This window comes from Crocodylus siamensis, chromosome 7 (assembly GCF_052110815.1).
Source record: "Crocodylus siamensis isolate JL-2025a chromosome 7, ASM5211081v1, whole genome shotgun sequence".
In the NCBI taxonomy this organism is placed as follows: Eukaryota; Metazoa; Chordata; order Crocodylia; family Crocodylidae; genus Crocodylus; species Crocodylus siamensis.
The window spans coordinates 90,041,501-90,058,858 of NC_143401.1; the positions used below are offsets into that span (position 1 = coordinate 90,041,501).

Here is a 17,358-nt window from a genome sequence, read left to right on the forward strand (position 1 = left end):
CAGTGGTGCAGATGCACCGTTTTTTAGTGATGCTAACTGCACATCAGCCTACCAACACTGCACAGTAGGCTATTAGCAGGGTTTTTGCCGTGACACACTACTGTGCAGTGTCATTCGGCTAATGCGTAGTAAGCATCTTGGGTAGATGCACCCAGCATGGCTAGGCAGGGCACAGTTGGGAAGGCACAGATCACCAGCTGAAATAGCAGTTATTTACAACCCAACAGGCAACCAAGTAAGCGTTATATTTTGAGATTAATTCTGAAGAAAAGAAAATCAAAATGAGGAACCAACTTGGAAAAGGTTGGACCTAAGCTGACAGAAGCAACAAAACTTGGAACAAAGGTGGCGTCCCAAACTTAGCACCCCCTGTGGTCTCGGCTTTGGTAGCACACACAAACTTGTAGGGCAACATCCCCCTACCCCTCACTCTCACTCTCCAAAGCCTTCTGCAAAAAAAATGGAGTAAGTCAAGGACAAAGAGGCAAATTATTATTCAATTGATTAACACCCATCTGATAAAAAGCAGGACTTTGAGCCTGGCCCTGCAAACTTTCCTTCAGCTGAGCAGGTTTTATTTGTGACAGCTGTTCCCACCCATAGGAATTACTCATGTGATTATTGATTGATAGGATTGGAATTCAGTTCTTGCCCAGACCAGGGATCATGCTTGGGGGTGAATTACAGTTACAGCCCTCTGCTAAAAATAAATAAAGAGCCCACAACAACAATATATAAAAATCAAAAAGTATCCTCCCGGTTTGCAAGCTGCACTGCAATTGCACCTCACTACACTGCAGCCAATTTAGGTTCCTCTGCATTTGTGTTATATTTGTTCTTCATTACAAAAAAAAAAAAAAAAAAAAAAGTGTGGGGGAGGGAGGAGTCTTAGCGGAGCTAAAAATAGCCTTAATTTACAAGGAAAAGGTACAGCTGGAAAGCACTGCCAGTTATACTGTAAACACAGTAAATAAGCTCGTCTTTACAAGTAGCAGTATGGTCCTCTTAAACAGGTTTATTTGAAAAACAGCAAAAGGAAGGCCAAGCAGCAATACTGTGGTTGAGAGCAGAATTAATTCTTCATTTGTATCTCTGCTGGATGTCAACAGGTGCTTCGCCTGAGTAACAAGTGCAACCCCTAACACTATCCAGTGGCTAGAAGAGGTTAATCATAGAAATCACAGCTAGGAAACGCTTATTAAACTATTTCGGCCCATCCCCTCTCACCAGTATAGAACTGGTCTCTAAAGTATATTTTGCAGAGCTTTATCTATGGTAGTTGTAAAAGCAAAGCCACCGAGACGGTGGAATTTCTTCTCTGGTAGCCTTAAATGTTCCATGCATAAATATGCTCGAAGTGGAAGGTGAAGCTATATTGACGTGGATAGATTAATTAGCATCAGTGCACGTGGTAGCGGGATGGGAACACAACAACATCCCTCATTTACAGAACACCAAGCAAGCTGCTAGTAGACACCCACCCACTTTGGATGCACTTTAGATGGAAAGTGAAGGAAGGGGCAAAGACTAACAATGACAAGGAGTTAGTTTTCCTTGATTATTCCTGCCTGAAATGAGCCAAATGAAACTATATCAATGGGGAATCAACAATCCAGCCTCTAAATAAGAATCTGACATCACTTTGGAAACTCGTAAATAAATATGACTCGGGCAATAATGAATAAAAATCAATGCTGAATTTTGGACTGAATGAGCTATCAGGAGGAGGGGCAAGGGGAGAGCAGTTAGGATGTGTCCCAATTAAGTTCAGACAGGTGTTCCCTGGACATAATCTGAAGCTCTGTGGTGGAAATGGTTGACATACAGGTACGCAAGTAAGTCACCATGCATTAATCCGCTGCATGGGAAAAACTCGTCATTAACTAAATGAAAGCTAGTTCCACGTACATCCAAGTCAAGTCTGGTAGGAAAGTAACACATCCCTCCAACGAAGATTCTGAGGTTAACAAAAAAAAGTTTATACGAACTGAATATTGATTAGTAGCTGCAAAGTCACTACAGGCGTGGAAGAAACCTCAAAATGCTAACCTCCCCGCCACCCCCCACCACCTCCCCAACACTACTGGAAGAGGAAGTACGTTATTTTGACCTGGCTCCCAGCGTCTATATAAATCGGGTGCTTCATTGTTTTTTTTGGCACTTGTCTCTAATAGTCGATTCAATCAGCTATTACGTAAAAGCACCAAAAAGCTTCACTGAAGCACCTGACCTATACAGATCTTGGGCGAGCCGGGTCAAATTCACGTGATGCCTCTTCTGGACATGCGCTGTGCTTGGTGTGGTGGCGCACCGAGCTAAAAGTAAAGCGCTACTTTTTTTCTTCACAGCTGGAAGCAGTCTAAAAGCACATCATCCTTTCATGGTGAGTGGCAAAATCATAATCTCAACGAGGAGGACCAGGGAGATTCTACTTGGTTTTGCTGAATATGCAAAAAAGAAATAAAAGCTTTCAATAAAAAAGTTTCTGTTGCTTCAAAAGTCCTGTATGTCAACTCATAGCGTGGCCCTACTGATAAAAACGTTGCACACACACAAAGCTACGGTCAGGAAAAATCCCGCCATATGAAACAAGTGCATCCATCCTGGACATAGCAATAGAGCACCTGTTAAAAACAAACACGCAGGTGTCACAAAAAGAACAAAGGACAAAAATACTGGGGCAGCAGCTTCTGTTGGCTTTACCACCTCGCCAACCAGCCCAACCTTGAATCTCCCTTTCATTCGTCAATACCTATAGTTATAGGTTGAATAGTTCACTATGGAGGGGAAGGGGCCCTACCGCAAGAAGCAGGGCTTACAATCTTCTTGTCCGTACACATAGTTCACGTGACCACAGCCGGAGGAAAGGCCTCCTTGGCTAACCTGTGACCTTTCGAGTGTACTTCAAGCATCAAGTTCTGCTGGCTCGCAGGACAGGTCCTGCCACCGTCCAAGACCCCCTGGCACTGTTCATAATTTGGAACGTGGCAAGTGAAAGATTGATTAGGCACTTGTATCCCGGACCCCCCACCCTTCCTCCACTATGGGTAACCTAAGAGGAATGAAAGCTTGCCATTCACCTCTAAACCTATTAATCAAGAGACAGTGAAAACAAATGGAGCTATAGCTCCGCCTGCCTTTTTTGCCATGTCCTCCTCTTCAATACTCCCCTATTGCTTTCCCTTTCTGCAGAAGAAAGATGGGGCCTGAAAGTGCCTTTATGAGCCTCGTACAATAAAACAAAAGCAGCACAGAAGAGGGTTTGTCAGCCTTTTCCCCTCCTCCAGGGTGGATGCAGAAGGTCTACAGTGGTCTTGAATTACTAGGCCCTCCCGGGGACTGCTCCCTGTGCTAGCAAAGAGGACTATTCAATACAAGTTTACATTAAAAATAGGTTTACAACTCATCCCCATGCGTTTTCCAGATGCTGCTATTAAAGCTCAGCTGATTGCGAGCAGTGAAATATTAACAGGCATTAACATCCTTGGGACACAGCTGAACGCCAGCTAAGGAGGCAAGAACTTGCTTTCCAAAGGGCTGATGGCTCTTCGGTTTTGTCTAGCAGGAAAACTTTTTAATCAGCACACTAGATCACTGGAAAGCCTAACAAATATCGTTAAAATTTCTCTCTCGATTTCTTACAACGGCATCTAAGTGCTCCACATGCCAGCACACCTGTAGCCCACTGCTTCCCTGCCATCAGAGTCACAATCATCAGTAACAGGTCTTGCTGGGAACGGTTAACTTTAACAAGGTAATATACCAAAACCAATGGGCTTTAACTTTAGGAATTCAGACTAATTTAATTTTTTTTCCTTTTAAAAATGGGGCTTGAAAAAAAAAAAAAAAAAAAGATGCAGATGCAGAATTTCCTTTGGGAATGAAGACTGAATTCTATTCATCTTTGCTAGCCGACTTGCAGTTAATTTTTGTAAAAAGACTGTTTTCACACCTGACTAAGCATTTTCTCCTGAAATCTACTTCCCCTTGCCCCATTATAGCCGATACAGTGGCCTGAGCCCTTTCACAGTTTAATGTAGCTCATTTCTGCCTAAGGTCCTGCCCTAAGCTAACTGCCTATTGTAAAAGAGGACAAGGCCTCCATTGATAACCAGAACTCTCCCTGCTAAAGAAGGCTCATTTTCTTCCTTCACACAAATGATGACAGGAGCACTGACAACCATGTGCGGGGACAATACCCCCCCTAGACGGAGCCTGACAAAAACCAACCCCCCACCAAAATAGGAAAAAAAAAGGAGGAAGGGGGGGGGAAAACCAACAAAAAAAGCCCCAACCCCACAACCTCTCTGCATACTTCGAACTGCTTCCCTTCTCTTTATTTCAATGGCAACTTCCTGGCTGCAGAACGGCTCCAACAAAACAAGGGCCTACCTGCTAGAGCAAAAAACAGCCAGCTTTCCAAAATCTGCTCTACAGCGAGTTTCTTAAAGGGAGAGGCAGCTTCCTGGCTTCCAATGCTGAGCATTTCATTTAAGAAAAGATTAAGTGCCCTCTGAGATTTGGAGCATCACATGTTCTCTCACCCACCCGCACTTGACATTCTCCGTATTATTCCTATAAAACGGGGGATGGAGGAATTGGGGGGCGGGGGGAGAGGACAGGAGGGCAGGGGAGGGCAGTGGGACAGGAGCCTTTTAAAGATGCACAGGAAACTTCCACTTAAATTAATCAAAAAGGCAAGGAAATAAAATGATCTGGTGACAATTAGCATGACAGACTGGCCAGCATAAAAGAAAAGGAAACAGGATTTTCACTAATTGTCACACTTGGAATATTCCTTTATTGGGTGCTAAATAACAGCGGCTCAAGGCTGCACTCCCCATCTTACTTTGATGAAAGCTGGGACAGTAGTTTTCTTTAAAATATAAACAGTGCTACACTTCTTGGCCTGAGCAGAGCTACAGCAATGCCAGGTCAGGCACAGACAAGTGCCCATTCAGACACAGTTGAGTCTTTAGAGGGCCTTCAAAAATTGCTTTTAGTTAAGTTCATCACGGTACATTTTTTGCCCCGCTCATTCTTAACCCGCTATCACCCCCCCCCAAAAGGCAACGGTTGAATTGCTTTTGGTTAATCTGCAGGACACGTGAATAAGCAAGCTGGCCCTGCCTCGGTGGGTTGCGGCCTGCCCTAACCCAGCCTGGTCCTACAACGATTTCACCCCATCACAACATTATAACCCATTAGATCAACAGGTGGATTTCCCAGATGGAAAACAACCGGTTGGCTTCCTGAAATTTCAGGCACTGGAGCATAAAAGGAGCATTATTTTATATTTTACCAGAAACAGAAAAAGAGAAGAAATGTCATTCCTTTCTCAATCTGGCAAAGGCACATGTACAAATACAATACATAGGGAGGGATGTGCACGCGCGTGTGTCGTATACATACACACGCATACATATCTGGAGAGAGAAATACGTATACATATGTTTTAGGTGCTTACCAAATAGATACAACCCACTTTAATAGCAAGCAAGGTAAAAGGGACGACCCGAGGGGCTGGCATCAGAAGGCACGTATTGGAGAAATAAGATATAAAAATCCTGGTCTCTAAGATAGTTTTCTGAAACATATCTTGTATTCTAAATCCCAATCACAGAGACTAACTACATGGAAAATACAGATGCAATTTTCAGGCTGAGAAAGTGAGAACGAGGAAAAAAAGAATTACACTTTGAATTTAGAAAAGAAGGGAAGGAGGTAAAAGTGATTCTGAGCAAATGAGTGACTCCGAAAGTGTCCCGATACAGCTAGCCTCAATTTAGTCTGCATGGATAAGTATTAATGTAACAGTTCTGACAGGACAGAAGTTAATCATTTATCCTGCATAGCATGGTGTTCCTGTAAATACAACATTGTATCATTTCAGCTTCTGCGTATGAATTTCACATATTTCAGCACCAGCCATGATCTGCAGGAGAAATAGCCCTGTGGATTTTGTAGAGGTCGGCTGCCTTCAGCTACGCTCACAGGCTTTATTTTCTAAAATCTGGTAGCCTCTTCAAAAACAGAAAAGTTGTATATACCCCATGCCTGCATTTTGCCTATTTCCATAATAGCTACTGCATATATAGTTGGAGTATAACGGGACACCATATTCCCACTTTTTCAGATGAGGAATTCACAGAGTGCAATGCACTGTGCTGTGCATCAGTGTCCAATGTTATTTTTGATCCTGCGTATGTCCAAGTAACAAAGCCTCCTTCCAGAACGCTTCCGTTTTCAGAAATGTTCATTGTTCCCGGGCTGACACGGTTATGCAACGCAAGGCAACACTGGAGTCATAAAAATGAACAAAGTCCCGATAAATATTAAAAAAAACAAACCCTAAAAGTTTCCCTGTGTTGTATCGTGTACTGTGGAACTTAACACACACCCTTCAAGGCATCTTACAAGAAGAAAAATGAATGTAGACAGAAAAACCAGGCCTTTCAACTATACCTCCAAGACAGGTTTCCTTAAAATAAAACGTCAAACGATTCTGTCATTAATATTGTGGAAATTACGTGCCGTTAACGGTCCGTGAAACGAGAAAAGATTTGAATTCCTGGGCTATTTTAAATAGTGAATGATACTAATATACATCTTCACAGTACTTTACGACGTCAATTCTTTAGAAAGAAAAAGGCAATAAATTAACTATCTGGCAAAGGTATCCACTCTGCTCCAAAGTAACATCAGATCCTCCTCGAAACAATACAATAAACTGAAGAAAGAAAAACAGTTAAACTGAGATGCTTCTAAAAATCCCCAAATGCTTATTTTCTTCCCTCTCTTTTGTATAATTAAGAGCACTGTACATATTTGGTTAAATTGATAGGTGTCCTTTTTATCACATATATTAATATGAGGGGAGGAAAATGTTGTAATCTAATTATGAATACTGAAGCAAGACCCTTTCTGCTTTGTAGTTATTACAGTTTAGTCAAAACAAAAAAGAGTCTTTGCCTTTATCACTTAATTTAAAAAAAATCATTTTTACAGTGGCTACCTACAATGATGCTCCTATAAGCCAGGACCATGCTTTTGAAGAATCCTGTCCCATAATATTAAATACTCGACAGCGAGGACTATTTAACAAAACATAACGAAAACAACAAGTAAGCAACCCTACATAGATAGATATTTTGGATCATCTCCAAAGAAATTTAGGCTCCTTCTCATTCTGTTAGAGCTAAATAATGTCATTTTCAAAACCCATAATAGTTATATACAAGCCAAGCTACAAATCAACATTTCCTCCTAAAACAAAGAATTTTAACATCGATGAGTTCACAGCAAAAAAACAAACAAGCCACCCCAAAAAACCACAACAGGATTGAAATAGTGAAAGCTTGCAAAGTTAAAATACCAAAAAGCAAAAGAAAGCCAGAGTGACGTGATGTTTTCTGTGCAAATAATTTTACCATGTACGTTACACAGACATAATACACATGCACACGTTCTCCCCTTTGCTGTTAAACACTGTTCAACAGCTAGAAATCAGAACCTGAAACCTGCTGCATACGAGCCTAAGAAATCTACCCCCCCGCACAACCGTCCACCCACCCACCCACCCCTACAGCCCACCCCGAGAGGAGAAAAGGAATTTTCTCCCTTTCCAAAACACAAAACAAAAACAAAAAGGGGGGTGGGAGGAAGAGAGAAACCAACCCTCAGATACATCCCTGGGTTATTGTACGGGTTTGGACATGGACAGTCTTGCTTCACATTGTTTTGCAACTATTACGGCATTATGGAGTGTCACTGAAAAGTCATGCTTCCTCCATTCAAAAAAAAAAAATGCTTACTGTAAAAAAAAAAAAAAAAAAAGCATCTAACAAAGGTCATAGCTTGAAATGCCCACTTTATACTGGGGTTTTTTGTTGTTGTTGTTGCTTTCATAGACCAGAATGGGGGGGGGGGGGGGGGGGGGGGGGGGGGAAGTCACACAAGAAGTTCAATGGTCAAGACTGAAAAGCGCGCGCACACAGAAAAGTGCTACTCACCCAGCAATTCAAATTGAGATGCCAGCAGCCGAACTGCTGAAAGACAGAGAACCCAGAGGCAAGCGCTCCTCCTTTACCACTCAAATCTTCCATTCCCACTAAAATTGCATCCCTCGGGTACATAACAGCTTTGTCTTTCCTTCTCTCAACCTCAAAAACTTTTTTCTTTACTGTCTAGATGCCAATTGTGTTGGCTTTGTATTATTTTCCTCGCAGCTTTTCTCTCTCCCTTTCTTTCCCTCCCTCCCCCCCCCCCCTTCTTCCTTTCACTTAAAGTACTGGAAAAGCTGTCTTAAAAGATCAAGATGTCTCCAGTTTTTTGGCCTGGTGTTTTCTGAATGCTCAAAATCCACTGTCATATTGGCTTCAAGAAGTGTCTTATTTTTAAATTGTCTGCTGCTGGATATCAAAATTTAGGTGGGGAGGGGAAGAGAGAAACTTCCTCTATTTTCTACTGTACCACTTTACCATCCTTTCTGAGAGGGAGGGAATACTTGCTTTTCTACGCGGGTATGCCGGCTAAGGACAGCTAAAAAGCAGTTACCTTGGAAATCAATGACAATGCTACTACTGCTCAGGTTGTACAGGTATCACTAAATGTTGCGAGGAAGCCACAGCCGGCCGGGAGGGAGCATGATCACTAAGTGTAGCGAGCAGTCACTTTATCTGCGAGATTGTCAAATCCCTCAAAACAAATTTCTTAGGGAAAAGACTGCAAAAAAAAAAAAAGTGTATTTTCTTGTCATTGTGACACAGATGTGACAACACTTGGTAAGTCTTTGCCATTAGGTCTAGTCCCCCTCTCCCCTCCATCTCTTTTTTATTCCAGTGTTAATTTTTTTTCTTTTTGGGTTTTTTTCCCCTCGTAGTTTGGCTGACCCCCCTCCCCCCCCCCACACTCACACACACTGAAAAAGACAATGTAAGAGGAGCTTTTGATAAAAATCACTGGAGTTTGTCTTAAGTATTCTGCCACATCTGTTGTATTTTTGTAAGCTACCCCTAAGCAACAACCAAAAGGGGATCCCCAGATTATCACCCCTGAACTGAGAAGCGGTCCCTGCATCTCCTGAATCCTCCAAGTCGCCTATTTTACCCTGCGATGTATCGGTACCTGCTGGATAACTGTGACGAGCATTTCCTAAATCTGAGCCTGGCAGCAAGTGCAATCTGCAGCCTTTAGCTTCATCGAGAGTAATTTCCTACGTCTAAATGTTTGTTATAGTTACGGAGCAATTCAACTTCCATGCAAGCAAAAGCCCGGAGATGACCGACCCCTAAACAATTATGAAGCCACCGTTTTCCCCCTCCCTTTGTAGACGAGTTTGATAATGCAGACAGATCCTGTACACAACCGTCATGTGGGGTTTATAGCACTACATCAGTCACGAAGGAAGAACACAGTTGCAAATATTTGTTTCCTTACATTCGTTAGGACGACTCGCACAATCAAAGAGGTTCCCCCCCCGCCCCCCCTTACCAAAAAAAGAAAGAAAAATTGAACTGAAGACCCTGATGGATGCACTGACACCTTGAACAACTCCAGGTTTGTTTTTGTGACTCCAGCTTAAGCAATGGAGTCATCTGCAGTGGACACCGATCATAAAAGAAAGGGGAAAGCAATCCAGCACCAAGAATTTTGAAAGATGTAGTGCAGGGTAAAAATATCTATCTATCTATCTAGCTCTATCTGAGAAATTTCTATCAATTTTCTTTCCTTCCCACCACCCTTTTCCCCTCTTTCTGTACTTATCTGGCCTTCGCGTGCAAAGTGTCAGCCAGCAATCTTTAAGGCCCTTAATACCAAAACAAAACCCTGCGATTTCCCTTTACATGGCAATAACAAAAGCAACGAGACTCCAGTTTGACAAGTAAAAAGCCCCAACAACACGGCAACTAATTGCCTTCCCTCCCTCTATTCACAGCAGCCACCACACTCCAGCGGCTGCCTTTGTCACACGTGCAATTTCTTAAGTAAACTGCAAGTTCTCTTGCTGGTGATGGACAGTTCCCAATCATTTAGCAACAATAACTTATAAAGTGCAGCAAATGGGATGGGCAACTTTAAATTAGGAATTTGCTTTCTGGCTCTCCTAGAGATAGGAGGAAAATGGAAACAACATGATGAGCCAACACACACCAGACCTCCTGTTCCACCCACCCCCTGAAACCACTTCTGAATCTCCCAAGTTTTGTCCAGATAGCCTTTGCCTAAACTTGCTAATAAATTCAGCTGGTTCAGTGCTCTGCTAGGGATTCTCCCGAAAGTACGTTTTCCAAAAAAGTGTGTGCGTGTGGGGAGGCATGGGGGGGGAGAGGGGGGTGCTGCCCTAAGTGAAGAGGAAATGCAACTAATTAACAAAATGATCAAATGTTTGAAAAAGCAGAAGAATGAACCAAAAGCCAGACCCGCTCTCTGAAAGTATGAACCTCTCTCCTTACCATGAAATTGCAATCACACAGGGGAACGAAAGACCAAACAGAGCTGCAGTTCACATCACACATTCCTAGATCCAGAACACAGATGCTAAAATGAAGTTTGATATTTATGGGAAGAGAGGGAAAACGTGTGCCTTGGCATTTTCTAAAAAAAAAAAAAAAGTTGTTTTAAAAAAAAAATAAATAAGCCTTCTGCGCAGTCAAACAATTTCTTTTTATTCTTTTTATTTTATTGTATTTTTTTGCTAGGAGCAAAACTGCTGTGCTAGGTTTACCATGAGGGAGAAAGAAAGAAAACAAAAAAATGACCCAAACTCTACGCACTAAAATAAGACAGCAAGTTTCCACCGATGCAGTAGAAAGTTGGAAAGACACAGCGGCATTTTATCTCCACAAATTCCAAATGGAACCGAACAAGTATGCCCACCTTTCAAACTAGTTATTTCAAACTAGCAGGGAACATTCAGGAGGCTAAAAAAAAAGAAAAAAAAGAAAAAAAAAAGGAATCAAGCATGCAATGGAAATTTAAAAAATAAATGGGAAAAAAAAAATTGAGAGAGACATTAACAAATAAAAAACAATGCTCCTGTCCTCCTAGCACTCTTGTGAAAGGAGTAAAAGGTAGAGCTTACCATTTACAACAGTTTTAATCAGGGTGCTTCACGCTGCCTGGTTTCAAGCATGCTGCCGTTTGGTATATTAACGTACCTACATGATGAGCAATAACACTGCCGTTGGTTGATCCACTGGAGGGCAGCACCCTACCTAAACCATTCACAACTGAGCTGCACTGAACAGATAAACACACACAGGAGCCAGCTCTACAACGCCAGCTCTTCAGAAAAGATGCTCAAGTTCAGTCCCATTCATAGAATTATCTCGCTTGGTAAGGAAGGACACAATAAACTTGCATCTCCTCCCGATTCAATAACCATCCACAAAAAAGAAAAAAGAAAAAAAAAAAAAAGAAAAAGTGTTGGGGGGAAGGGGGGGGGAAAACCCTCTTTTTTTTTTTTTTCCCCTTTCCTCCTTCTTCTTAAACCCGTATTCAGTCAAAAGAACAAAAGCTGATATTTTGTTTGCCGACTTGGCAAATATAAAGGCAACCCCAATCCTCCAAAGAAGTTCACCTAACTTGGTGAAAAGCAGGGCTTTGCAGTTCTCCGGTGAAATTAAGCTTTAATGGCTATTTGATGCTACTCAGGAAGAAATCTGTTTAAATTTGGGTAAAGTTAGGAGACCATTCCATTTAAAAAAATTTTTTTTGCCAACCAAAAATTCCCTCCCAAAATTCTTGACAACATTTAATTATCTTGCTGAAACCATATTTTGAAAAGGAACCAACCCCCCCCCCCCCCGCAAAAACCTGAAATCCCCACAAAAAGCCAATATTAAAAAAATTTCAGAATCATTTAGTGTATAAATTTTTTTCCATGGCTTATGTAAAAACCACAGAAACTTGCGGATGTCTTCCTTTAAAGCAAATGGTCCTAACACATATTAAACCACCGCTGCGCATCTTCTAAGCATAGTAGGAAAAAATGACTATTGATCTTCAAATAGCGATAATTGAAAAGATCAAAAAGATTAAACAAAATCACGAATGTGCTGACTTACCATGCTATGCTTTTTTTGTTGCAACTTTGTAGAAATTTCACTCAAAGAAACTGCATCAGAGGTGTCAAATTTTTTAGCGGACTGTGATCGTATTATTTCCGCAGCCCTGCCTTCCAATGCTTCAGAACTTTTTTCCCCTTTCTCTTTTTTGTTTGTGGTACCTAGCTTTTTGCTATAGACTTTAAAAGCCTTCAGCTCAGCAAACCAGCACAAATTATCTTGCCACCTTGCGCAGCTCTGATGCTTTGGCCGCTAACTTTGGAAGGCCCTTTACTACTGCATCAAAATTAGCATTGTCAAAGCAGTTAATGAATATTAATATTGTATTTGTCATTGGAGCTGGCCCGTTGCTGAACTCCAAGTCATCCATCAGGGACAAGATTAAGAACACAATTATTTCTGACTGACAGGGACCAAATCTGCTAGAATTTTTTTTTTTTTTTTAAACAATTCGGGGGGAAAAAAACCCCCCACAATATCATCATCTTAAGGTGTCTCCCAAGAGACTGGGAACCAGATTAATACGCTTTTAATGAAGTAGAGATCATTATGTATGAAGGGAAAAAAAAGATGTACTATTCAAGCTATTTAGTTATGGTGGCTGTTAGAAATTAAAAAAAAAAAATGCAGACGGCATATCTTTTTCGACAGCTGTCCAGATTTTTATTCATGCTGTTCTAAGGAAAAGAAGACTTTTTCTGAAATCTTTCCTTTTTAAAAAAAGAACAGAGAATGAGCGATTCATCCCATCTGGGATAATTTTCCATGTCTTCACTTTTACTATAGCGGCTCAGAAAAGACAGCACAGTAAATAATTCCTACACAAATTTGACAAGAAACACCTTCATCAGCTACAACTCCTTCCAGCCCTATTCCCCAGTTTCCAAGTACTGTCTCACTCACTTTATACTGGATGAACCATTACATTTACAGAAACTCTTAAATTCCCTTTTAACGGTGACATCTTTCTGTAACAAACACACTGGAAACAACACCCTCTTGAAGCGCCCAGGAACAGCGACCAATGACCCAGTGAACGAAGAAATGTCTTCTACGCTCCAAAGAGCAACGATTTGGTCACTTAAAATTCAGCTGGTTCTGAACTTTTGAACATGTAAAAGTTCTCTCTTACGCCTAACTCCCTATTTAAACCCAATGACGAGCCAAAGGAGCCGAGGAAGGGGAAAATAAAGTGCAATTTCAAGACATGACAGGTACAAACTTGGTTAGCAAATAAACATTAAAAGCTGCATTTTAAGTGGGGTAAAGTGAAAAGCTTGCTGCTTACCTGAAACAATCAATTCATCTGAGTTTAGCCTGGTCATTTCAAATCAATCAATAACTTGAAGAACTTATATACCTGCCCATATAATTTCACAGACCTTTATTTTGCGGACATACCTTCACTGGCTCGTTTCATAGAAATTGTTCCCGAGGTGATCGGTTTTTCCTCCCCCCCCCCCCCCACACTCGTACTTGCAATCTTTTTTTTCTTTTCCTCCCCTTTCTTATTTTAAATGTTGGAAAAGAGAGAACGAAAAGGGATAAAATGACAGATGTGACAGTTAATCTGTCCAATGAGTCGCGGGGGTCTAGGTAACGCTGCTATAGCTACTGCGCTAATCTACAGCTCCCACTGACCACCCCACTGGCCCCCTAATACCATTATCAACCCTTAGATGAACATACTAAATTAGAGTTTTGTTTGGAAAGGGTGTGAATATGACCTCTGGTGCCAGGGAACCTCTGCCGTACATACAGATGGCAAACTTCTTATGAAAATAAGAAGGGTTTCTCTTTTTACCGTTGTGTGTATGTGTGCGTGCGTGTATGCACGCAATTTGCACGGTTTGCATCAACTCTGCCTTCTCCCTACCCCCATCGCCATTACGCCATCGTGAGACAAAAATGCTAAAAAAAAAAAAGAAAAAAGAAAGAGTCCAGCAATGCCTTGGCATAGTTTTGTTGTTTTTTAAACAGCAAATTTGCCTCTCCTATTGGTTTGTTTCTCCCCCTGCAAAACTTTTGCTCCTCGGAGTGGTCTGGCACCCATACCAATCATATAAATAAACCTGGGGGTACTTCATTTACCGGTACAGAAGAGGCAGTAAAGGGAATCCTGGAAGAGAAGCGGTTTTTAACAAGGCCAGATTTACTGGGAAAATACACTAAAATTGGCTTTGGGAATAACAGCGAATGCTCACAGAGGCTACTGAAGAGGGCTCAATGAGTTTCATCATCGCACGATGACAGAGGTGATGTTAGAGGATAACAGTTAACATCTAGATTTATATTTAAATATACCCAGTAGGAAGATAAAATGTCACTGACCCCACTTCATCTGAAAATATATCATTTTCTTGCGAGCTAGCTGCATTACATCAGGAAAGCAAGCAAGCTGGCAAAGGATAAAGAAACAAGCAGCTACTACAGCGTTGGCCACTGCGTTTCCTTACATTTATATGTTTAGAGAAATGTGTATATGCCTTATGTATAGGGCGGAGTTCATGATGGAGGAATTATCACCAGGGGATATTATGCTTTGGGGGTTTTTGCATCTATTTATTCTCCATCTAAGGGGAACACGCGTACGACTTTGTGGTGCTTGAGTAGACAATGGTGATAGAACAAAATTCTTTCCTGCAACCTCCTTCGATAAAGAAAACACCTCGACTCCTTCATGTACCAGGCTTTCAAATTTAAGGTCAATATTTACAGTTTGGATTTTTACAGATGCCCATCAACAGCGCTGTGCACCTCATCCTATCAGAGTTGTTAATAGGCTGCTTTCTCTGCCTCGCTCTCTCTCTCTGCTTCCCCAGCACGACCACATCAGCACTAGTATCAAATTAACTCTCCGACTTTGAAACTTATTGATCTGCTATTAAGACACCAGTGAACCTGATGAAATGAGTGCTGTAGGTGCAGTCAAGACTTCAAAGTCTCACACAGCCACATAAAACAAGCGCCTTTGATCCTAACTCCGATCTGCTGAGGGTTTAAAGCCCAATTCTCCCTAAGCTGCCCTTCTCACTCGTCATGTCTGATGTCTTACCAACCAGCGACTTGATAATGTTAATAATGCAAATTTTAGCAAATGATTTTTACAATGGCAAAATTAATTATACGAATTTATGCTTCTTTCAGTTGGGATGTCTGATCTATCCAAAAAAAAAAAATCGTAGCAATTACAGTTACCAAAGAAACTGCGTGCATATTCATCTTTAAAAAAAAAAAGAGATACAAAAAAACGCTGCAAAACTTTGTTTTGCTTGCAGCTTTTTAAATGCTACATTTTGCTCCAAAAACTACAGTTATTCCTTACGAATTAATCTACAACTGGTTGTAAAATTTTAATTCAAAGTCTCTTAGTGCTAAATATTTATTACTAACGAAAAGCGACCTCCCTGCTTTATTATTTCCCTTTTCTGGTGTTTTGTAATTTTTTTACATCAGTGAAACCCCATTTCCAGTCTAGAAGTTATTCACACAACAAATAGAACAACGTTAACATCATTTTCAGCACCTGCATCTCTGAAGCAACGTCAATTATGAAGGCTTTTGCCAAATTTACTAATTTTAAAAAGATGTAGGGAAAGCATTCACTGATAAACATGCAGCAGCTGTACTATACACAGAACTTAAGTATAAATTGCATTTTACAATAATGGTGAGCTAAAAATGTAAGTTTTGGACAACATTTTCTAGCTGAAAATATTTTTCTTTTACTGAAAAGTGAGTCCCTAATTTTATAGCTATAGATTCCTTTAAAATACTTCCTGCAAATCAGATAAACCCTTTAATACAATGTAAGCATTGAACTAAATAATTAATGTTGGTAAAATTTGGACTGAAAATAAAACTACTGGAACTATTTTCAGTCAGGAGAGGTTTTCGGACAGCCTGCACAAAAGTTTGTGTATTGCATTTCTGATCTAAAAAACCCCATGAGTTACTCAATCAACTTATCCATGGTGTGTGTAAACAGCTGGGCACAATACTTCTGCATACTTTACTGCAATTTTTTCTAATAGTGCAAAATCAAACAGATTCTCTGTTAAGATATCCTCTGGCAGAAGACAGTGGATTGTAATAAATTTAATTGAAACACTGTGCATTGTGCATGAAAATAATTGTGCAACCACTGGGAAACTATTATTATATTCATTCATATATATTTAAGTTTAGACATATGACTTCATTGCTGTTTCCCAGTGTTTCTTACTTCACAAAAAAATTCCAGAAAACGTCTGTCTCCCTCTCTCTCTGTTCAGGTTTTGAGACAAAAATATGGTAGAAACCTTTGGCCAAAAACATAAACTAACTGAAATAAAATAAAAATGAAATAAAAAGAATGTTTGTTTGTTTTTTAATTTAATCCTTTATACCAGAATATTCTTTTTGATAACTCCGTCGGTACGTTTCCCCAACTCTTAGTTAATAAAATTTAGATAGTAATATCTTTTGTGATTTTTTTTTTATGTTGATACTCACTTAACCTACTTGCAATTCTAAAGAAGTCAACACTTGATTGTGACAATGTTCAAAAGAATTTCCTATGCCACAAGCACAGTAAAAACTTTCACCAATTAGTGCAGGAAAAAAGGAGGGAAAAGCCACAGCGCTGGTGCTCAAAGAGCCAGGCCTTGCGGCAAAGCTGTCATGTCGAGTGGATTGATCAACAGGACCGCAATTTCTAATGGCATGTTGTCATGAAAAGTCAGCCACGGGGAGCCACCTGCTTTACTCCTCATAGACAGCTAGGGAAAGGAAGGGGGGAAAAAAAAAAAGCCTTCCATACTTACCTCTGCCAGCTCCTTTTGCTAACAATTTTGGTAAGGGTCTCTGAATTTTTATGCACTAGGAATATGTCAAGTTTCCAACCGTATTATCCAGCCTCTAAGATTATAAGAATGGGAAGGTTAATTCCATCTCCATTTTCAGGGAAGAGAAGAAAAAAAGGAAACGCTACTCTCCTTATCCCCCGAATACTTCTCAGATCAGAAAAACACATCCATTACCTCTCTAAGCCAACAAAGTTTGTCAATGACTTACACTGTACATCCTAGGCGATCTGCAAGGAAGGAGATGGGGGGGAAAAAAGCACAGCCCCTCTAAAATGGTTTTATTTCTATGCCACCTTTCTTTGTCCTTGGCAGTCATAATATACATTACTTATCATGTATGTTGCATGCCTTGTTTCAGTCTATCTTACATCTAACTTTCAGATTAGTTTGTTACTCCTATGGTCTTGGCATCCTTTTGTACTGGACTCCAATCTTCAGCTGAT

The 17,358-nt window shown here is 40.7% G+C and overlaps 1 protein-coding gene across 35 annotated transcripts in view; it reads right to left on the minus strand.

The window, feature by feature from the left end:
- TCF7L2 (transcription factor 7 like 2) overlaps positions 1-17,358 on the minus strand; it is a 200,292-nt gene that overhangs the window by 32,597 nt on the left and 150,337 nt on the right. For 2 of the 35 annotated variants that reach the window (XM_090058613.1, XM_090058608.1), the window contains exon 1: positions 8,013-8,169. The exons of the other annotated variants lie outside the window; for them this stretch is intronic. In XM_090058613.1, coding sequence (XP_089914739.1) covers positions 8,013-8,135 — 123 coding nt within the window. In that variant the 5' untranslated portion in view covers positions 8,136-8,169. Of the gene's footprint in view, positions 1-8,012; positions 8,170-17,358 lie in introns of those variants that run through there. 35 annotated transcript variants of the gene reach the window in all.